The following is a 23208-nucleotide window of genomic DNA, read 5'->3' as shown; positions in this document are numbered from 1 at the left end:
CCAGAGATGCTGTTTATTATGTGATATTTGAAGCAAGTCTCATTTCTAGTGTCCCTCTTTGTAAGTCAATGAATCACAGAAAGTTAGGGGTTGGAAGGCACCTCTGGAGATCATAAGAATCCAACTCTCTGGCAGAGCAGGTTCACCCAGAGCAGGTTGCACAGGGTGGCATCCAGACAGGCTTTGAATGTCTCCAGAGACTCCACCACTTCTCTGGGCAGCCTGTTCCAGGGCTCTGTAATACTTACAGTAAAAAAGTTCTTTCCTATGTTTCAGTTGAACCACCCTTTAGATATCTGTAAGAAGCATTGATGAGAATGCCCTTTTCTATTTTGCCCCCTCAGTCTTCTTCAGGCTGAAAAGACACAGCTTCCTCAGCCTTTCCACATGTAGTAGATGCTCCTGTCCCCCAATCAGCTTAGTGGTTCCTGCTGGCCATCCACAGGGTAACGATAACCTGCAAAGTATTCCCCCAAAGCTTTGCTTCATTTAAAAAAAAAAAATTAAATAAATCATAAGTATTATTTCTTGAGTGATGCTCTAAAGAAAAATAAACTTTTAGTGTACTTCCGTAGAAAATTGAGTATTGTTCTCTCCCTAGTAACCATAGTAAGAATGCCTAAGTAAATAGTAACTGTCCTTAGAATAAAGGCTGCCATCTAGTAGCAGAATAGAGTAAATGCAGAGAAATCTCAAGCCAGAATTCAAACATGCTATTAGACAGACTATATAAACACTAGACACATAGTTCTTCAGTAAAAAGGAAAAGAGGCAGAAAGCAGAGCTTGAAAGATGGTGGCTTATAAACAGGTAGGTCTCCAGTATAATCCTAAATTACTTAGTTCACAACATCAAGTTTATCTAGTCAGGTAAGTCAACACGTAGAAGCAGTACAGAGGTGGTGTATTTTTGTGGTGGTGATATACTTGGGTCTTCTTCCAAGTTAATTAAAAAAGCCTGCAAACTAATTAATTCTTTCCCAAATAAGATTGCTTGGTGTGCAGTCTTATGCTACAAAATATAGTGAAACAAATTATAAGTTAGGCTGAACCATAATGACATTCAGAGGCAGGGCCTATAAATCTTATACTGGAACTAGACTCTCACATAAAAAAAATTGCATAAGCAGCTTCCTGAAGTGTTAGATATTTATTCTTGCTTCTTCGAAACTAAGCAGTTACCAGTTAAGTCAGCTGCAGTACACAGATCTTTACTCTCTCAGTATTTAGTTATCATTAGTTTTAGCTTGTGTTTCACAGACCACGATCCAACACATTTTACAACTACAATATGCAATTTGCCAGTGTGTTTCATCTACTCATCATCTCTAACACACAAAGAGAGAGCTCTTGAGATCTGTTGTGTTGATGCCCATTTCACACAATGGAGATGCTTTCAGTTCAGTCACTGAATATGTTCCAAGAAACCTATGCCAGCACACCATAGCCACAGAGCTACCAGATGCTGAAGTGTCTTGTCTATATGGGAGAGAAAGGTTTCTTTCTGGTTGGTGGGAGAAGTCAGAACTGCTGCTTTCTAAGACCCACTGGCAAAGAAGCACTGTCTCCCTAGGATATTTTCAAGGCCACTTGTTTCCATCACAGCTTTCCCAGATAAACTTGAAGCCAGCAGGGGAAGAAAAATACAATGACCACAAATGGGAAAGAGGTGACAGCAGAGACCTGGGGAAGACAGAGAAGTAGTACAGAAACAGAACTCAACCACTGGTAAGAGAGACTCCGCCAACAAAGCAGAAAAAACAGCCTTGCACTATTAAGAGGTAGGAGTATATTTTTCAATAGTTATCAGAGAATGCAGCAATTTAAATTTATAAGTTAAGATACATTTTGTCACATATAACATTAACTTCTGCCTTCTGAAGATAACTTCGATTCCATGTACAGGAGCAGAAAGAAGTAGCTACCTGTAAGAATGCAGGATAGATTGCTGAACAGACTGCCTTAGTAATTCCTCTTACCCTTTCTTTACACAGTATATCTCAATCCAGCAACGGAAGCATTATAAGCCCGATCATATCTTAGGTCTTCAAAATTACAACTTCCCTTTTGCCATTCTGGCTTTAATAACTTACCATGCACACATACGTTCTATCCTTAAGTTACTCATCTGTCCTTACTACTGGTATCTGTGACAGGCTACAGCTCTGGAAAGCAGAAGTCTACATGATGTAGGGAAGTACATCTTGTGTTCACAATTCCCCATTTACTGAAATATAAAGACAAATGTAGATTAGTGGTTTAAGTGCATTTCCACACCCACCCCTCTCACTCAGTGTTAAAAAGGATTCCAATGACTCCTTAGGAGTTAAGACCTCAAAAATCACTTTCCATGTTTCCTGCTTGTGCCTGAAGTTTGCATCTGACAGTCCCTTGTGGTTTAACTCAAAACTATCATAGTTCCTTCCTTCAACCAGTAACTAATAAAGAGTTAGGATTTGATAGTCTAGCTTTTAAAAATCTCTGCTTCCACACAGAGATCAGTTCTGCAGCAGAAACTCAGTAGGTAATTCTCACTATCAAAGTAATGTGATACTTAAAAGCATGAGTAATACTGAAGACCTACCAAGACATTTAGTTGCATTCCCCTTTTTAGAAAAGAGTGAATGAAAGGTGAAAAAAGCCAGTATGTCAGATTTAATGAATACAATTGCCTCCTACACCTGCTCTTTCAGGATTTTATAGGGATGGAGATTTTTGCTAAGACAAAACCCCCATGTATTTACTAACATAAGAGTTTTGGCTCAAATTGCACTATACCCCTTCAACAAAGATGACTCTGTTGAATGATTTCTCCAAACTTAACTCAACCAAACCAGCTCATTTTTGTACACCCGGGTAGAATTTTGCTTTGGTATTTACAGCCAACAGCCCAAAGACAATCTGAGCCCACTGCTAAGATTTTTAAAAGACACTTATGTAAGAAAGAAAAAAAAAAAACCCTTTCAAGTGTAAAAGGAACTGGTATATCCTCATCTTTCGGAAGTACCAAAAAGATGACTGGCTGCAGGGCTACATCTCTGATGCCTGTGTCTCTCCCTCTCCAGTAAATCATGGCCCAAGAAAAATTATGTGAGAAGTACTTACCATCTGGATAAGGCAGATACCCAGCAAACAAGGGTTGCAAGGAAAGTGCTTGGCTCTCAAACTTTAGAAGTATGACCCCAAAAATTGTGTGATTTTTAAAAAACAACTCCCTGTAACAGGGAATCATTTTCTAAAGAGATTTCATAAACAATAAGAAGTTCTTAAGCAGAATTAACCCCCCAAATGAAACCACTTTCATTTTCTTCCTACCAGAATTATATCACACCTATTTAAAACAATGCAAACCTAAATTCATCCCTAGGATAAATACCAGATTTCTAAAAGGGTTAAACCAAACACAGCCTACGTATCACAAATGTACTTAATTCCCAGTTCAATAAAATATTGGAATATCAATTTATTAAAAAGATATGTGAACTGTACATATGTAAACTGCAATATAGCTGAAAAATCTGAAATATATAATTTTAAAGGAAAATCATTTATTTCCGAAAATATTTAAAATATTGCATTTCTGGCAGCAAATTTAAAAGAAGTGCTCTGGAATGGGTACAGTCTCTCTGTGCATTTGTCTAGCATTTGTCTTCAAGGTGTAAAACAAATCTGCTTTCTGATTTTTCATAGCTCAATCTTGTGAACACTTCCTTTCTGACTTGTAGAGACAGAATGCGATTCCCAAGAACAGCAGAAGAATTTTAACAGGAAATACTATGGTCCTCGTTGGTGCAGACAAGACACTTTTTGAGAGTCCACAACACCTTGGAAATATGCTAGCCATTCTGCATAGAAATGCATCAGATTGTGCTTACAAGTTACAGAATAAGTCTTTGATTGATAATTTTTCTGTTTATTTCCGCCAAGGCCACTGAAAATACGAAGGCCTTTTCATCTGAAAGGTTAGCATACATGTCAACTTCTTTTTCTTGTTTCTCTGTAGAAGAAAGAAAAGTCACTATTAGAAGCTTTTTCCATTATCTGAAGTTAACACAAGTAACACAGTGGTTAAATTATGTGGAATGGAGCACCAGAATTGAAAAGAAGTTAGACAATCAAGTTCTAAGCAGGGCAGGGTTGAGAGAGAGGAGGAAGAAATGGAGGCACACAAAGGTGCTAGAAGAGTCCCAGAATTAGTCATCCAAAAGCATGACTGAATTTTTGTTCTTTAGTGGCAAAGAAAGAATGAGTCACTGACATTACATTGACTCCTGACACAAAAGAGCATTCAAGCATTGCTCTCGTTATGGGGTGCTCTTTTTTGCTTTTACATAAACACCTCCCATCCTAGAAAACAAAGATATTTCATCATATCCTCATTAAACACAACATTTGTTCCCCTATTTTACATCTGAGTAACAGAAACACAAGAGTTTAATTCCAGTGTCCAAGATCAAAGAGTGGATATGTGGCAGAAATTGGGTTCCAAAAGTGTCACCACTAACATTTCTGGAGTTTCAATACTGCAGACAATCAGTGTTACCCCCATACAGAACACTAACACCTCTGTGAGCAAGGGGAAGTTTCCAAATTCCCTCTGCTGACGTTGGTTTCTTCTGAGGTTAGAGATATGCAGCAGCAAGCCATCAAGTATACTGTTATACTGTAGTATATAAAAAAACCTAACAGAATACTACTTTCATAACTACCACTTACTCCAGATTGTGACTATTTATATCCCATTTCAGTCAGCCACTGGTAGCTGAGAACTCCCCAACACAGAAAAAACAAAGCAACCAAACAACACAACAAACAACAGCTTTGTCAGCAGAGGACCAAGCTTGTAGCCAGAGAAGAGAGACATACATATAGAGCTCTAAGGCTGGTGTCTAGCTGTGGAACTCCATCTCTAACCCAAGTTCCAAGGTGGCCTGCACTAATTTACTAGCTCAGCACAGTGCTCACCTGACAGGCCTCTGCCTCATTGATAGGCACACACACATTCATGACATTTTTAGATTTGGCTTCATGTCTGATTGTGTTACAGCTATGACACCATTCCAATGGACTACCCTTCCTGTGAAATCAAGCATTTGTATTAAACAGTAAAGTGGGAGAAACACAGCAGCAAACGCCTCTACCTCAAGTTTTCTAGACTACTTAAATCGCACAAACTGATCTTCCCCTGCAAGCAAAATTGCTTAGTGAGGATAAACAAAGATGCATGCTTTTAGTCTTAGATTAATAAACTTGCCTTAGCAAAGTAAAACAAATCAAAACATGTTTGATATTTGGAATGTAATTTATTTCTGCCTGTTCCCTGGCTACACAAGACAATATTTTCTTATGTACCAAGTTTGAAATGAAAGCTGAGAAACTGAATTTCACTAAGTTCTACCCTGCAGTTCAAAACAAATCAGTTCCTGTACGTAGACCCAGTCTTGGTTGCTCCACTTCCTCCCTGTCAGCCTTTACAAGTTAACAATGCTGGGAGTTGTTCTGAGAACAGACGCTATGCACACTGATTATTCCACATAAACCTTTTCTATTTTTCATATCTAAACTTCTCCCCTTCTTTCATACTTCCCAATCCAAACAAGTCCAGTCACCACATGAATGTATCAGCACCCAGCAAAACTAAAAAAGTATTTTTTCCCCTGCCCAAACAGTTACAGATTATAGACTTTTTAACAAAAAAAACAAAAACAAACAAACAAAAAAACCAAACAAAACACCAAAAACCAAAACTTCTTTAAGCTTCCCTTTGCCCCATCCTCCCAAAGTACTGGCTTGTTCTGAGAGATTTCAGCTTGAAAGAATAGGACCCATGCTATCTAACAGTACGAGGGATCAAAGACAGCTTTGCAAGCTTTACGCATTCTTAAAACAATTTCATTTCTCAGCAGTGACTAGTAAAGAGCTTGCACCTGTCTGACATTTTATCATGTGCTAATCAGAGGATTCCGTGCTTGCTCAGACACTTAAAACTTTCCACTTCACAGTCTTATCTGAAAGGAGTTTTGACTCAGTTCTCTCTAGTTAGCAAAATCATATTACATTTTTGCAAGACTTCAATATTGATATACAAGTGAGAGGCTACTTAGGTGAAAATATTCATTCTTTCTGCAGCACAGCTCTCACATCCCCAGCTCTCCTGCAACTCAGTAGACCCTTAGCCCTTAGAACAGTGATCTATGCCTAAGTCAAATATGGACCTTCCCCCTTGAAAAAAATTATATGGACTCAAAATCCAAAGTTCTGAGATTCACTACTGAAGAGAGTACACTTCTTCAAATGTGCACATTGGGCGAGGAAGTATATGAATATAGTGACAAATTACTGAAAAAGGAAAATACAGATCAAGAAATTAATTTATGTTTAAGTTTTATCATGCTACTAAAATATATACATCTTTATAAAGCTTCACCCCTTGTTAAGCATCATGTGTGCTTTAGTAAGATTCTAGACCAGATTTACTGAGTCTCACTTGGTGGTAACCTCTTTCAGGAACAAAATAACCAATAAATACAATTTCTTCCAGCAGAAGAGGGATTTTTGTTCATTTCAATATAATTAAGGTTGCTACCTAGATAACAAAGCAGCCTGGGAATTTGCCTAGCTGTGTATCAATCCCACACAGTAAAATAAAAACATCTCACCACAACAAAAATCCACATCAGATTATTATGAAGTTTCAATATATTGCAATATGGGGGTTTTTTTGTCAGAAATGCTATAATTAACAAATTTGAAAGGTCAAGCCTGCAGAGAGAAGTTCCTGTTTGCAGGGTTATCACATGGCTCTGAAACATGCGACAGCAATATTCTCTGGGTCCCAGAACTCTGTCATATCCCCTCAATCTACATCAGCTTCCTCTTTCCTCCCCCTTCATTCCTCCTTCCTAAATCGGCATGACAAATGGCTTATTTTAAAAAGGCCTTTTCCCTCTCCTATTCTTCTTAATTGCTGTCGAATCCTGCAGCAATTTGCTCTAGTGTGAACCAGTCAGGAAGGATACAAAAGAACTAGTCAAAGACAGACATAACTGGGAACAAGCATGCTGTGTATGAAAAGAGCATGATACAAGGAAGGAAGCAAAACTACAGACGTCAGGGGTGTCTTTAGTAAAAAAAAATTCACAGCTGGGTGGCCTTCAAATGAACAGATTATCTGCTCTTGCATGCTATTACAATTCAGGTGCTCTCTGTCCTTTTTTCATCTACAAATCATTATGCATTGCAGAATGCCAAAGAGGCATCAAATTTTTAAGTTTTGCAAGCAGTGGCCTCTTTTCAAGTCTTCTGGGGGAAAGAATTGTACAAACTAGTGCCAAGTCATGTGTACCCAAAATACCTTGGAAATATACAATAGACATTAAGAAGAAGAATTGCTTTAAATACTTTTGCATAAATAACACCATCAAGCAGCAAGTGTAGTAAAGGAAAATATTTCTACAATTCCAAACTAATTACTCCACACATAGTAGTTAGGCCAATTGTATAAGCCACTTGAAAAGGAAGAAGTCAGCACTAACTTGGTTTATATCAATTACTTACAAAATGATGGGTTCTCTGCTGAAATTTTTGTAGCCCTCACAATCATATATATCAATCTTTTGTTCGTTTGTTTGCTTTTTAAAATCTGCCCAATAATCACCACAGTGGTCTATATATACTATAGGCTGACATAACCAGAAATTAATCAGAAGAAAGAAAATATCCTAAGCTCACTTATTCCTTACCAATAAGGTATGATGCACTGGTGAGGAGCAAAGATAACTACCATGGGTGTGAACCCCAGCTCTGTACCAGCTCTGCAGGAGAGGCTGAGGAAGAAACAGCAGCAGTAGTCACAGTGCCGAGTAAAGCAGATGGTAGGACAGGACAAGAAGATGAAAGCAATCCTTTCAAGTGAGATTCAACTTCAAAAACAACACCACCAAACACCAATAAAAGAGCACAACAACACACACACTATTTTGCAAAGATCTCACTACATTCATATTTCTGGTTTTCTACCCCAGAATACTGGCTTATTGTCACAATTTGGAGTATGGAGCAAAAGATTAAATACATTCAGCCTTGTTTTGGATAGGAAAACATAGTCTAAACATCCCTCACCCTTTCAAATTCTTTTCAAATATTACAAAATATACATTAACACAGGTATTTTCTTTTGATTGCTTGCCTCTTTTTCAGGGGGCAGAAAAAGCTTGGAACAATTTTCAAACCAAAGCTGTGCATGAACTAGACTGGCAGTAAAATGCTTAGAAATTACCCTATATATAGGTGCTAGATAAACTCTAATTTGGATCAGTAACAAATAGGGAAGCTCTGTATTCTGTAAAGCTACATACAACAATAAGCCACATGGAACAGGGAAGAGATCAGCTATTGTAAGTGTGTTCCTATCACAATAAAGCAACTGCCATCCAGAAATCATAACTCCAGAAATAAAACTCCAGAAATAAACCACCAAGGAACTTTAATAAGTAAGGAAGCATTCTTTCCTCTACAGTATTGTTCTTTTGACAAAAATAAAGGTCATAACAGTGACTCGAGATGTCTTTTTTACTTTGGCCCTCCAAAAAGTTAAGAGGAACTTCTAAAGCAACCCAATCATCCTAATCTCTCACCGCTCACAGGCATAATTAAATTGTTGGTCCTAAATATGTATTTATATTTTTATTTTATATATGTATTTTATATTAAATTGTTGGCTAAAAATACAGATTTAGTTCTTTGTAGTTATCTGCAATCAGACACTGAAATATAAAACCAGACGTCTCTTACTGTCTACCTTACCCACATTAAGATATTGGGTATTGGCTGAGCAAGTCAAGCAACTGAAATAGTTCGATTGGTATAAATGTTATAGATTAAAAATCTTCACACAGGAAGAAAACCCAATCAACACATTTCTTTAGTTCTCATACCTCTTTCTTCCTCATGCTTTTTGGCTGAGGCACTCTTAGGTCTTCCTCTCCCTCGTCTGCTATGATCTGAATGGCTGTTAGACCTGGATCTTTTTCGATTTTCTAAGTCTTTATTTACCACAGAATTTATCTTCTCTCGTTTAACTCTCTCTGTCCGTCTTCTTTTGGCTTCACTCTTGTTTTCTGTGCAAATAAACAGAGATGCTATTATCTAGGATTGTTTTCATCTTTGTTCTTAATTTACTCTTAGAGCTTACCCCATCTTCTTTCTTTAAATATCTTAGCAAAAGCAGTTAGATGTCTATACTTTCACAGAGCAATTACATCTGCATGATAGCAATACAGAAATTAAGATTCAGATTAACAATGACACTTCACTTCTTGATTACTAGGATCAAACCTTTAATTACTTGAAATGCATTCTGCAACACAAGACATTTGCTAGTATACAAGAAGTTCACAGTTTCTCATTAGATGGAAAAAACCTGTACACTTTTTTTTTTAAAATTTAACCATGCAGAGAAGTTCCACCTCATTTCAGATTAAAATACAACAAATTGCATACAAAGTGGTATTCAGGTGTTCAGGAATAAGCACAACTCAGCATAACTTCAAAAAAAGATATTTTTACTTTCAGAAAATGCCACTTCAATCAGGATATATTCTGAAATCAGAACCTTTTGGCACCTCTAGACATTTCGCTTCAAAATAGGGTTAACAAAAAGCTTTCTCTGGGGAGTTGTTTTGCGTAATGACCAATATACCCAGCTAGAATATATAAAGAATAAATGCCAGCACCACAAGTACAACAGAAGACTGAAGCTTTTCCCCCTCAAAATTAAAGAACAATTAACATATTAAAATGCCATGCACAAATTCAAGGGAAAGTGAACTGACAACAGCCAATTTACCCAGAAAATTAAAATACTGTATCCATTGCCTCTAAGAAATAAAGGAGAAAGAACAGTTGTCCCCTTCTTTCCATCTCTGAATTACCTGTGATTGGTGGTGATCTCTCAGCACGTTTGGCGTGCAAGAGTTTTCGACTAATAAATATGTAGCCACAGGGACAGGATTTACAAGCAACAGGAACCTGGGAAAACAAAGACAAATACTTCAAATCATTTCAAAATACGACAAAAATCCTGTCCAATGAAAAAAAACCAACGTAGTAGCTCTCATTTTGTCTTGAGAGATACCTCTTCAAACTCAGACTGTGCTGCCAACTGTGGCCTGTACTATTACCCAATTGTATTTTAACACAGTAAAAACAGGTTCTGCTGTGACTCATCCCCCAAGCCTTTTCTTTATGTAGTTGCTAGAAATGAAGCTTGAAATGTACAACTGTTGTGACCACTTTGCACTACAAACACTTCTCCCCAGACTGGAAAAGAATGAGGAACAGTGGAAAGCACTAAGTAAATTAAATTAGAATACAAAATTTCTCTTCAGAGCTCTCAACTACCCTGAGTCAAATCAGTCAGACACCCCCACTTTTTCTTCTTTCATTTACTTCTTAAAAAAAAAAAAAAAAAAAAAAAAAAAGTGGGAGTTAAAACTGTCGGCGGGTTCTTAATGCATTCATTTCCAGCAGCATCCAAAAGCAACTCCTTTGTAGAGTAGGAGCAGCTTTAAACAGGAGGCCAAATAGAGCCCAGAGCAGAACAGATGCATTTGTACCACACTCTACAAACAGATGTTGAAGACAAAGCCCAAGGAGGTGGGGTAAAGAAGGACCCAGGTAATTCAAAATGTACATAACCTACCACAAGTAGTCAAAAGCTGACTACAGGCTGAAGTGTTTGGCAGACTGTAACAACACTTCTGATCAGCTAAGCAGTCAGGAGCAGTACATTCCCTCAACATCAGGTAATTCAAAACAAGGTGAGAAAATCTGAAAATGCCACACTTACATGAAAAATTACGAAAAAAAACTTGCTCTGAGCAATTGAAAAAAGTGATGCTGATAAATTACAAACCTCATTGCATTCTCTTAAAGCCAAGATCTTTTAAAATAGTAAGGAATATAGCATACTGCTTTGATTAGGCTTAAGACAGAAAACAGAAATCAAAGCAAGTTTAAACAGAGACCTGGAAGAGATTAACACACATTAAAGTCAACTCATGTTGAAGCAGGACAGTGGGGAAATAAAGCAGGAGACAATTTCTCAAATGTAATTTTTTAACACAGGTCTCTACAAGTTCCTCAATGTCCATCACTGCAACAAACACAAGTCAGGAACTATGACTGTCTGCTCAATTTTACTCACCATGCAGATGAACAAATTTCCAATATTCTACTGGCTGGGGAAAACACTGCCAAATTAGTATACAAATTTGTAAGTGCAAACCTAACTGCTACTCAGAATAAACAAATTATTTTGCTTTCTGTAGCACATCTTAACTCTTCTACTTCACCCTATGAACGGTTTACAAATACGCTTTTGATACAGGTTTTATAAAACTAGAGTCTAATTCCCTTTCTGGGCCACTGAAATAATAAAACCAATTCTAATGAAGGCTTACTGAACCTTAAAGTTCAGAAGTTAGCAGACCTGTGTGCATGCTTATCCCCTTGTTCATAAGTCAGCACAAGAGTACAAAAAAAGTTATCCAGCAGTTTGTCTCTATTGTTAGGGTCATCTAGGAGTTCCATATAAAAGCATTTTTGAACACCTAGATCTCTCCAATAATTATGTTTCCAGGCTCAGCCTGAAAAAAAACGTGGGGAAAACCACTCAAGGGGATTGGAGCAGACCCAATATTTTTTAAATAACTCAACATGTTTTAAATAACTCTCATGTTACAGGCACAGCAAGTAGGTGTGTGTGCCATTGGGGGTGAGGGGGGGGTGTGTAGGTGGGAAGGGGCTTTTTCACCAAAAGATACAAATTATCCTTTGAAGACCTACACTGAAAACATCCTGTAGCAATTATTACAGCAACATAGTTCTATTTTACCGTTTCATTTCTCCTAACAAAAAAGAAATTGAATTTTCTCATGCAATAAAGTTAACCTGAAGCCAAATTAGTTATAATTATTTTTTCTGATTGACTGCAAGTAATTCAGGCTCTCTAGTTTAATAGGCTCAAGCTTTGGTTATGAAAATATCAAAACACCTTTTTTTTTCATTTTAAAAAGGTCTAGATGGCAATTACATCTCCTCTAAATTACAACAGAAAGTTTAAAAGCCTAAGGAGTGGTATTCAATATCACGCTCCAATATTTGTGGCTGTCTGAGTATTTCCATGCCTGCCACTTCCAGCAAAGAAATGAGAAACAAATGCAAAGCCCTTGTTTATGGAATAATTTAAGAAAAGCTAGTACAGGACACAACCAATTCCGAGTCACACAAGAGCTTCCCCACACTTTGCAAAGGGCTGACTTGTACTGTATGTAAGTGGTAGTTTCTCATCCTCTCAAATATTTGGCACTGAAAAACTAGGGCCTAGAAGCAATGCATGTGCCAGGGCAGGACACACATGCATGTTAATTCCATGCTGGCTACAGAAAAGCTGCTAACAGAAAAGCTACACTGACATATGCATACCATGTGCTTTCGTTTTAAGAGCAGATCAAAGTGTAAGTTTCAGCATCAGCTTACAAAGCCTATGTTTGCTTACTTGCTCTTCCTGTTGTTGGTGGCTTGACAGTCACTGCGTTTATTTAAAAAAAAAAATCCACAAAACAACAACAAAAAAAACCCCAATACCTCACTCCCGTATTCAACTTCTCTCTCATTTGAATTTATTCTTTCACCAACTGATGAATAACTAGAACTTGGGTTATTTTTTTCTCAGCAATAGGACTTCAGCGACATGATTAACATGGGAACATTTGTAGGGGTTCAGCTATTGCTTAAAACATGAAAGGATGCTGCCCACTCCCCTAGCTTAACATTCCAAACTTGTTCCAGGATGAGTAGAAACACTATAAAAATTAGGCAAACCAACACAAATAAGATTTCTTTTTACCTCTTTCTAAGTAAAGAAAAAGAAGAATTATGGGAAAACGGTATGAAATTATTTTTTAAGAATAGCTAATACGGTGTATAACAGCCCAGTTTCAGGAACAAATAATAGAAACACGTTTCCCATGATTACATATAAAAGTCTCCCCCCCTACCCTGAGCCCCACAGCAGCTTTCTGCAGTGCTCTGCTATTGTTCAGCAGAGGAGCGCTATGGAACGAACTGGCCTAATTTTAATAACAACATCATTACCGGCAAAAAACGTAAATGAAGACAAGCTTGTGACACAGCATCAATTCGCCCAGGCTCTTGTTAATGTTTCAGCGTAAGTAACGACATTTGCACACATAACAAAACTGCAGTGAGACATAAACAACAGCTCACGCATACAGTCGGGCTACAGCATAGAAATTGCAGCGAAGGTCTTAATTTTACCATTTCTAAACCACTGTATGATAAAACAAGACAACAACTAAACGCTCTCTCGATCAGCCTCAGGAACATGAGTCACCCAGGGGGCAAATGGCATTGTATAAATTACTAAGTTAATTATAATTTTAATAAACTACGTAGTTACTAAACAATATTAGCACATAAACAATCCTGAACGTCGCTTCAGCATAATGTAACTATTACACTACCCCGCCAGAAGAGCACCATATTCAACCCACATGCCAAGCCGAGACTGCAACAATTATTTACTTCATATAAACACCGCTCCACAGCAGCACGGACCCAGTTTAATTCCCCTCCCCTCCTCAAAGCCAAGCAGCTCCATCGACCGCTTCTTGCCACTGCTGCCGCAAACCCATAAGGTGCAGAGGTGGCTACCAAGAAGACACCGCAACCCTACACGCAGAGCGGGGAGCGAACAGGAAGCCAAGGCCGTGGGCGCCGAGCCGGGCAGCCCTTGCCGGCAACGGGGGTGCTCTCGGCGGCGACGGGAACTGAAACTCCCCCCCCCCAGTTCCGCCCACGGTTTCCACCCCTCCCCTTGAGCCCAGCAGCCGGAGCACTTGTCCCCGATGGACCCTCGCCTCCACCGAGCACCCTTTCGGCCTGTAAGGGCCGAACACGCTCCCGAGGGAGCCGTTCGAGCTCCGCGGCCACGGATTCCCCCTCGCCCCTCGGGGGACGAGCAGACGCCTCACCTGCTGGTCGCACTCCGGGCAGGACTTGGTGGCCATCTTCACTTTCTTGGCCCTGCTGGAGGACATGCTCGCTGCTGCTGATCGCTGTTGCCGCCGCCGGAGCGCCGGGCGCCCCGCCCCGCGGAGGAGGGGAAGGGCGGGAGTGAGCGGGCAGGGGCGCGGCTGGCGGGAGCCTGCACAGCCCCGGCAGGACCCTCCGCCCCCCCCGGCGCGGCCTCCGACAAAGGAACCGCTCCCCGGCGCCGCCGGACAGGCCCCGCCTCATTCCGGCGGCGGCAGAGCTGGGGCGGGGCGCCGGAGCCGGCTCCGCCACCGGATTTGTCTTCCTATGAAATGTTTTCTCTTTATAATGTACCCCTGCAGACTAAAGAAAAGAGAAAAAAAAAAAAAACGGAAAAAAAAAAAAAACGGAAGGTGACGATGACAATCCTGCTATTCTCAGGCGTTTGATTCTTTTTTCTTGTAACACGAAATATCTACAGGAGAAAAGTGCAGCAAAGTCTAAAGAAAAAAATATTTTTAAAACATTACTGTTTAAAATAGCCCGAAGTAGAGCTGCCAGCAAATATTAAAGAAGTGTACTGGAACTGTACTGCTTTCACATGGGCAGCAATGATTGCATTCTATGAGTCTGGCTGCAGACCCAATATAACAGAATTTTTATTTAATGTTTGTTGTTTAGACTTGATCTCTGTTTGCTGCACCTATGAATTGAGAAAAAGCATTGGAGGAGGAAGCTTTAAGAAGACTTTTGTTTGTGTTTCAGATAAATTAATGAAAAAACAACTTGGATGAAACATTTTGTTTTATGATTTTTAACAATATTTCAATGTTGATATTGTCTGCTACAACATTACTGAGTTACTTTGATGGATTTGGTCAGTTCTTGCTGAACAGGAATCTAGAGAATTTATTTATCTGCCAGGACAGTCCCAAAAATTTTTCCTCACCAGGAAAATTAAAAAGACACTTTTTTCTTCAGGCAGAAAAAGACTAGCACAGGTCATAATTTCTCACAGAATAGAATTTTCTCTACAGCTGAAGGCCCAGTGCTCAGATCTTCCTGCAGCTTGTTGACTTTTCCTACAGATCAGATAGCTCGTAGTATCCTAGTTGCCAAGTAAGCTTGGCTAGAGTCTCAGTAGTGCTTGATTTATTGCAGGTTCTGTGATTCTTTAAAGTGGATTCCCAGATTCATAATAGAATACACACGCTCTAGATAAGCAATATGTTTTTGTTACAGATTTCTAAGTGACATGGTTGCTGCACATACCTTAAATATGGGCTGTAAAAACTGAAACATTCTGAAAGGCCACGTAGAATGATAAATACATGTATCTGTTCTGAGGAAAATCTGAACGCTTGGGAGATAACACAGGGAAGTCATGTGATGTAACAAACAGCAATAAAGAAGTATATTTTCACCTTAATAATTTGAAATGGGGTTCCTCTTAGTTACCTTCTCATATCACCAAGTCCACTGCTGACAATCTTTGGATAAAATTATCCTATTCTAGATTTTAAAAGCAAATATCTTTCACATCACAGTAGCCATCATCTCCTCAGAGCAGACTCCTCACATTTACCATTTGAAGTGGGAGGGTGCAGTTCTGGCTCCAAGTACTATCACTCCAAGTCATACATTATCTCCTCTAACTGACAACCCATCTCAGTGGTTATCAGGGGCAAATTTAATCACTTCTGATCTGTTAAGGCTCCACTTTTCCCATCTGGCCCAGTAGAACATCTTTCTAGGCTTCCCTTAGTAGTTACCCTGAAGAAAGGGAAGCCATATCAAAGCACCCTAGCAGAGAGGGATGTACTTTGTTATGGACAGAGGGTCTATGAAGACAGCCCCTAAATGAAGAAGATTATGGTCCATATTTGTGGAAAATACTGTATTTTTCATTGTACTCCTCACTTGTACTTGATTTCACAAGCTTTTTGTGTAAATATTTCTGTCTTTGTGTATTCACTAATATATACAAGTTAATTAAAGACATTGAAAAATCTATCCTGGTAATAAATGATCAGAAGAATCTAGTAAATGTTTTTTTCTAACTTGTTTTCCACTGGAAGCCCTACATGTCACAACTGGCCTTTTTTCTCAGCTTTCACATTATTGCAACACAAAAATTTTTTATTTCAAGTGATAAAACAAATGCTGATAGAGGTAATTGCTCCGTATAGCTTTATATTTTTGCTGGGGTAGAAGGTAAAGACAAAAACATAACCACAATATTTTTATTCTAAATTGCTCAAATAAAGCAAAAGAGGAGGGCTGCTTATTAAACTGCTCTAAAACTAAGATTTCCACACAGTAGTTAGACTTGCATGTGCAACACTTGCTTCATGCACACTATCACAAAATTAAAGCAATACTAGAATAGATATATGAATTGTAGGCAAACAAAAATAAATTTATAAAGTACACATGGTCAGAATGTAATTAGAAGTGTTTTAAACACTGAATAGTGATAGTGGGGGAACATCACTGAACTCAAGTTATCACCTCTCCACACAAATATACTCCGAGAGGTTTTCTAGATACTGTCAGTCTCCATATACTGTAATTTACAATGAGCACATGTAACTATTAACTTTGTCTCTTATAAGGGTAAGATATACAGGTATAGATGTATACCTGTTTGATCTAGTTTTCCTGATTCTATGACCTATTTTTAATCTATAAAAGTATCCTTCCTGCAGTCTCATACACAAATTTATTTTCCTAAAGACCACAGTCAGTATTGCCAGAGAGCAGCATGCTGCTGCTGTACCTCTGCCAGGCCCAAAGCCACAGGAACAGCACTAGACCTCTGCTCTCTCACACAGGCCTGAATTTCTGAGAGGTAAATCACATTTATGCCCTCAAAAGTATGATTCCCAGCTTGTCATGCCAGCCCTCTCTGTTCTTACTACCAATACTGTATGATGAATAAAGCATCAAACATTTTGTAATTTGCAATATACTTTCCTGTGACAATACAACCTATTATTTTTTTCTACCCTTCCTCCTCCTCGAGTCTCTATCATGAGCTCAGTTCCCACAGAGGGCATGAGAAGATACTCTTTTGGACTTGTGAGCATCTTGGGCTCCCCCAAGTGTATGCTGCGGTTCCTGTGCGAGTAGAGTGACTGAAATGACTGATTTGTCCTTGTTCTTTTCTTCTTAGCATCTAGGTTATGTCTCAGAGGGTGGGTTTTGTTTCCCTTCTCTCTCTGCATATTTTTTTCAGCCTATAGCAATCCATTACCAGCAGAAATCTTTCTCCAGAGGTACACAAAGACAAGACAGGTTTTTTTTTACATAAACTGCGACTGTTGCCAAAAGCACGAACATGTTCTATGTAGGCAGGATACCCATATTTCATTCTTGAATCAAAACTCAATCCATGCCACCCGGACCTTGAGACTACTTTTGAATTTTTTTCCCCGTGTTAGCTGGGAAGGTCCAGACAGCAAAACAGAGCGACTCTTGGTATTTCAGAGGGGCTTTGTAACACCAGGGGGCTCTGCTGTGTTACTAACAGGATCTTCTCAAGATGTGTTTGAATATAAACAAGAACTATCAAGAAATCTCTTACACTCCCCTACCTTTCTTCATAGAGCAAATAAACTAGTCAGTGACAGATGTTCAGCTATTCTAATAGAGACACAAATATTTTCCTTATTGAATGCAAACAGGATAATATTTGTAGCTAAACAACTCATTATTAAGATTTCCCAGACTGACATTATTTTGCTTGTTATTCTCATTTATTACCACGTTAGTTTTGAGTTATGAAAGACCACTTATCTTTCATCATTTCAGAAGTTTAGTCCAGGACTGAGAAAAACCCAGCAAATACTTTTTTAAGGATACATGTACATTCTGTCTTAGAGAGTCAATAATGAGTGGCACTTTGCAAGACCAGATCTCATTTAAAATGTGCTTCACACTAATTTAAAATAGAAAATAAGAAATTTATGCCATATCTCTGTTTTATGAAAAGCTACACATGGCTTTTAAACTCTTTGTTCCTGATGGCTTCTTTTCTTTGCTATTGTCACAACACGGTACAGCTGATCTGAATGGTCTGAGACCTTTGTGTTCTTCAGGCTCCTCACTGGCACTGCACACTGCAATGCAACTATTGGCATGCAACTATTATTTTACAAGAATTCTTTTACAAGAAAAAAAAATCCCAAAATATGTACCACTCACATATCTAATCCACACGATGTGGAAAGAGAAGCACTTCCTAAGTTTCATTTCTGCTCACCACAGCAGACAATTTGGAAGCATTTTGCTCTCTGGCAGCAGTTCCCTGTGAGCTCTCCTGTGAGGACTGACAGCCACAGACTTCTTTGGAAACTGCCAACATGCAGCAAGCTGAAAAAAAAATCCTAAAATGCTGTGCAGCCATGTATCAGATAAATTATAAAATGCATCCTGAATAAATAAAACCCTCCTACTTAGTCTGCTGTATTCAATGGGGAAGTTAATTATTAAGAATTATTAAGTTATCTCTAAAACACATGAGTATTCATACCAAGAACAGGATGTATCAGATTAAAACTTCAAATAATAATTTTTTAAAAATTATAATATTTGCAATATTATCAAGAATGAAGTTGTAGCATTACAGCTACGTTACAGCTACATTCAACTGGTAAGTGGAAAGTACTATATAAAAATCAACTCTTTATACAGACAAAGCTTTAATCCTATTTTCTATTATTCTGGTTTTGACAAATTCAGTAATTACAACAGTTTGCACTACTCATTACTACACTTCTCACCAGTAGATTTCAGGGTAGCTGTAATCTGAGTATCCTCCCAGTCTTTCAATAAGAAATCAAAGTTGTGTCTAACAAGTCCTTTGAGATCCCATTACTCTGAACATGGGCAAGAACAACATTTAAGTCATAGGAATGTCAGCTTTGCTCTCCAAGTACAGCCAAGTATTGAGAATTTCCCAACTACAAAGCATCTTGTTATTCAGAATGTGAATACGTGACTTTGGTTTCGGGAAGCCAGCTCTCAAGTTGACTTCCTGGGTCAAGTTCAGGTTTTGCTGATTAATACTTGCCTGTGAAAAAGATCATGCCACCCAGTCTAAGTCTGGTAGCTTCTACCAAAACAGTGTAGACAGGTATGATGTAGTTATGAACCAGCTGAAAGCATTACAGCATCACCAAGGTCCCCAGGTACCCAAGGGCCACTCCTGCTCTGCAGTCACTGCAGCACATCCCTACCCCTGCAACTGAAGGTCACCTTCATTTGGCCACCACAGTCCATGGTGACAGAGTCCAACCAAAGTGAGGCCCCTTCAGTAAACAACATTTTTCATGTTCAAGAAGTCATATATTTTCTGTACCACTACTGTGATTCTTTCTGTAATCAGAAAGAAACACTTTAATTTCTAGCTCCCATATTTTAGTAAGGTTCTGCATTAGTAACAGGAATCAAAATTCCTTGACCTTTTCCGTTCAACTGCTTGATTTTACTTGAATCTTAAAGCAAGTATGTCTAATACAGTGACCATGTCCATGTAATTTATAATAATGAGTTACATGTTGCTAAAACACTTTACGGGTTAAAACTTGGTGACAAGATCCTGCTGTAATGAAATAGAAACATAACCTACAAAAGGAGTCTTATGGCCTAGGCCAACACTGTTTTTTAAAAATAAAATATTTATTTGCTTTGTAAAGTAAGATAGCTTCAGAATAGATTTTTTAATTATTTGTTAGATTATTTATTAGATTTTTAATTTATTAATTGTATTAATTTATTAATTCATTAAGATATTAGCCACTACCATTCCATAAAAAAAGCTTCCAATGTTTTATTCTAACATATTTTCATGGGAAACTTCACTAAAATCTACATTGTTCAGAACAGTTCCAGTTTCAAAATAATTTTCAACAATAACCTGATCAGTTTTATTTAAAGATAATGTGTCTAAAAAATGATTCTCAAAGTGAAATTACATTCTCTTCATAGAGCACCTTTTCAATTATTTCTTATAAAGATAATTCAATGGACTATTTTACTTATTTCATTTTAAGTTTGGTTTTGGGTAGGAAGTTGAATCTTTTTCTTTTTCTTTTCCTTTTTCTTAAGCATGAGAGAAAGAGAGCTGGTAAACATTAAGATAGGAAGTCACTGAACTGGCACTTTTTCCACTGACTGCATTGAGCTTTGCACCAGATCTTAAAGATTCATGTTCAGTTTGAAGAACAGTAGGAACAGTAACTTCTCAGAAGAGGTTCCTTATATTCTGAGCTGTTACCATCAGCACTGTTCCACAGAAAATTACCATCCTCCACACAGGTGTATCACAGAGTACAGAAAGGGTGTGCACTTTTTGCCTAAAACCCCGTAGGTTTTGTAACATGTTTTCCATTTAATGTCCTCAAAGATCATTAACAACACTTGGCCATTTTAAGGTATTAAGAGTAGTTTTCTACCCAGTGCCTTAATTTATATGAAACAGCAGAAGACAAATTAATACTTAATTACCATCTGTTCCTAGAGTAATCATGGGGTTTAAACCACGTAACTATTCATGACAAAGAAGCTTGCTGAAGGTCTGTCAAAATGGAAACATGTGACTGCAGCTGTTAGTCTGTTTATCAAGTTTTTTTCCCAAACTCTGTCAACCTTTCTATGTATTTATGCATTAGCTGTTTTCCTGTATCTCCACCTCCTTACCATCGACAGGGAAGTCATTATTTTAGTTAGTTATGACTGCAAGAAAACTCTCCTATGTCTTTCTGACTTAAGATGGAATGCAATATGGGGATCAAGGAACTGCTCTTGGGAAGCAGTATTTGCCCCCTTCTATGTCAGGCTTCTCTGAAACTCGTGTTTATATTATCTGTGTAGGACACACAAACTGTTGATCAGGCATCTGATGACTACAAGAAATCCTGCCAAAGCCTGTATCCAACTCTGAAGGGTATAGCATTGAGCTGTAATCACGTGTGATATCTGCAGTTCAACTTGAGGCAGGGTGGAGAGGGAAAGGAAGACTTCCGTCAGTAAGTACAAAAAGATTCTTCATCCCTGATAGGTCATTGCACAAGATTTTTACAAACATTCACAGAGTAATTTCACAGCTCAGAAAATTTTCCTCCTACTATACATAGATGTGCCAGGCCACAATAAGTGGAAGTGAGAGGCACAAAAACATGGTCATACTGACTTTGGAGTGAAATTCTGACTCCTGAAATCATCAGGAGCTTTGCTGCTAATTTCAAAAGGCAAGAAAATAGGCACAACACTGCCTAAACATTGCAAGTTCATCATACACTGTTCATTTTCCTGAAAGTATCTGGATTAAAAGAATGTTTAGAGATACATTTATCATAATTCAAGCAACATATACTTTTTCTCTAGCACAAAGCCCACTTCATATTATATTGAATGTGGAAAGGCTCTCTTTTTTTTTCATCCTATTTATTTCCTGTATGTATTTCTAAACTTCTAAACTTAAGAAATTAATCAGACTATTGAATTTCAAGTTTGCATATATTCATTCAAATGTTGTACTGAAAACATGGATTTTGGCTTGTGCAACATGCACTTTAAGATTATTATCCTTACTCCAAAGCTGCTGTGCTCTGTTATATGCTAGTAAGCAGCATCACAGAATTTGCAAACAAGGTCTAAGTTCTTGCTTAGATTGTCAGATAGCAGTGGAGATGGAGATGTCAGGCATCCATACTTTTCCCTCCTGAGGGATTGATCAGAGATACTGTGACAGTGCTGGCTGGAAACTTTCTGCTTCGCCAGCTGTTTCTGTGGCAGTGGATTGGGGGTGGAACAGGAGTATGTGGACCAAGAGCAAAGGTTAATTTCTGTTCTTGCCCTAGCAAAGTTTGTGGTTCAAAAAAATCTTTCAGACTTCGATTTTTTAGAGGATGGGTGGCATTTCAACCTTGATTTCTAATGAACCCTAAAGAGATCACTCAAATCAAGATGTCTTGGAGGTCTACTCCACTGAATGCGAGTATACACTGAATGCGAGTATTGGAACTGAAAATAAGTTGAACATTTCAGGTGATCTGACTAAAATTTGCTGCAACATCAGTTCTGATTTTGTTTTTGTGGTAAGTTTGAGCTTGGAAGTCTCACCACAACTTGAAATCTTTTCTTCTGAACTACACTTTATCAAACCTGGAAAAAAGCCCACCATAACACTTTTGGTATTGTTGTTGTTGTTGTTACTACTATTATTATTATTGTTATTATTATTTTTAAGCCAGATTCAGGTAACACTCAGCTGTCCATATACATGAATGACCACACCTTTAAAAGAAAAATATCAAAATATGCAGAAGAAAAAAAACCCAAAACCCCAAAATCACATGGTTTGCTGGAGATGCACACTGCGACATTCCAAAACAGTTATTGAAGCTGCAAAAACAAAACAGAACAAACACCAAAAAATACCCCACTTTCTTCAAACTTGTATTTGTAACTTTGTGCTCCACTGAGTCATTTTGTGAGAAGGATTTTGGAGGGAAGATAAGCAGGGCCAGGCAAGACTCCACTTAACCTTCACTAGCTAAGCAGTAAACAAGAAAATGCTTTCAGTACGATCAGTACCATGACTGGAAACTCACAAAATTTAATTCTCGAGTAAAACAAATTAGTTTTCTGCACCATCTCAAGATGGTCTCTTCAGCACAAAACCCTTCCCATATCTGTTATTTTGTTAACTATGAATGGACTAAAGTTCTCAGGTAGCATTTATTTTAAAGTTAGCCCAGAGCTAGAGCTAAAATCTTGTACTTGAAATAGAATAAGCACTGGAAAAAATTATTTATGAAACTAAACACTATAGCAAATAGAAGCTCATCAGAAAGAATAATAAAGACAGGAGTAAGACTTGAAATATAATTGCATGGGATAAAATAAAATTAAAAAAAATGTATAAGCATCTTGCTTTCTCTTCATCTACCAATGAAAGATACCAAAAACACACAGAAGAGAACTCAAGTTTTAAACCATCTAATTTAGGCACCTAAAAATAGGAAGCTGGCTTTCTGTAGTCTAAGTCAGTGGAGAAAGAGAAAGTAAAAAAAAGGTTCTACAAAACCAATTCACAAATAAGGCTGATTTACAGCCCAGGCTCTTACTCAGGGAGGTAACATTA

At 38.1% G+C, this 23208-nt stretch overlaps 1 protein-coding gene across 1 annotated transcript; it reads right to left on the bottom strand.

Moving 5' to 3' along the window:
• Positions 1-3447: 3447 nt before the first annotated feature.
• C11H16orf87 (chromosome 11 C16orf87 homolog) lies at positions 3448-14285 on the bottom strand. Its single transcript, XM_008501313.2, has 4 exons — positions 14057-14285; positions 9932-10028; positions 8936-9118; positions 3448-3996 (listed from the first exon to the last, which is right to left on the bottom strand). Exons 1-4 carry the CDS (start codon positions 14120-14122, stop codon positions 3878-3880), a joined length of 465 nt encoding a protein of 154 aa, XP_008499535.1. The 5' UTR covers positions 14123-14285; the 3' UTR covers positions 3448-3877.
• Positions 14286-23208: the final 8923 nt, after the last annotated feature.

This window comes from Calypte anna, chromosome 11 (genome assembly GCF_003957555.1).
Source record: "Calypte anna isolate BGI_N300 chromosome 11, bCalAnn1_v1.p, whole genome shotgun sequence".
NCBI lineage: Eukaryota > Metazoa > Chordata > Aves > Apodiformes > Trochilidae > Calypte > Calypte anna.
This window is presented reverse-complemented; position numbering and strand designations above follow the sequence as displayed.

Excerpts from the sequence above, each read along its gene's own strand:
- C11H16orf87 (XM_008501313.2), bottom strand. The coding sequence starts at position 14,122 with ATGTCCTCCAGCAGGGCCAAGAAAGTGAAGATGGCCACCAAGTCCTGC. Across the intron at positions 10,029-14,056 it reads GCCCGGAGTGCGACCAGCAG|GTTCCTGTTGCTTGTAAATC; the intron begins GTGAGGCGTCTG and ends TTGTTTTCCCAG. Across the intron at positions 9,119-9,931 it reads GAGATCACCACCAATCACAG|AAAACAAGAGTGAAGCCAAA; the intron begins GTAATTCAGAGA and ends TTATTTGCACAG.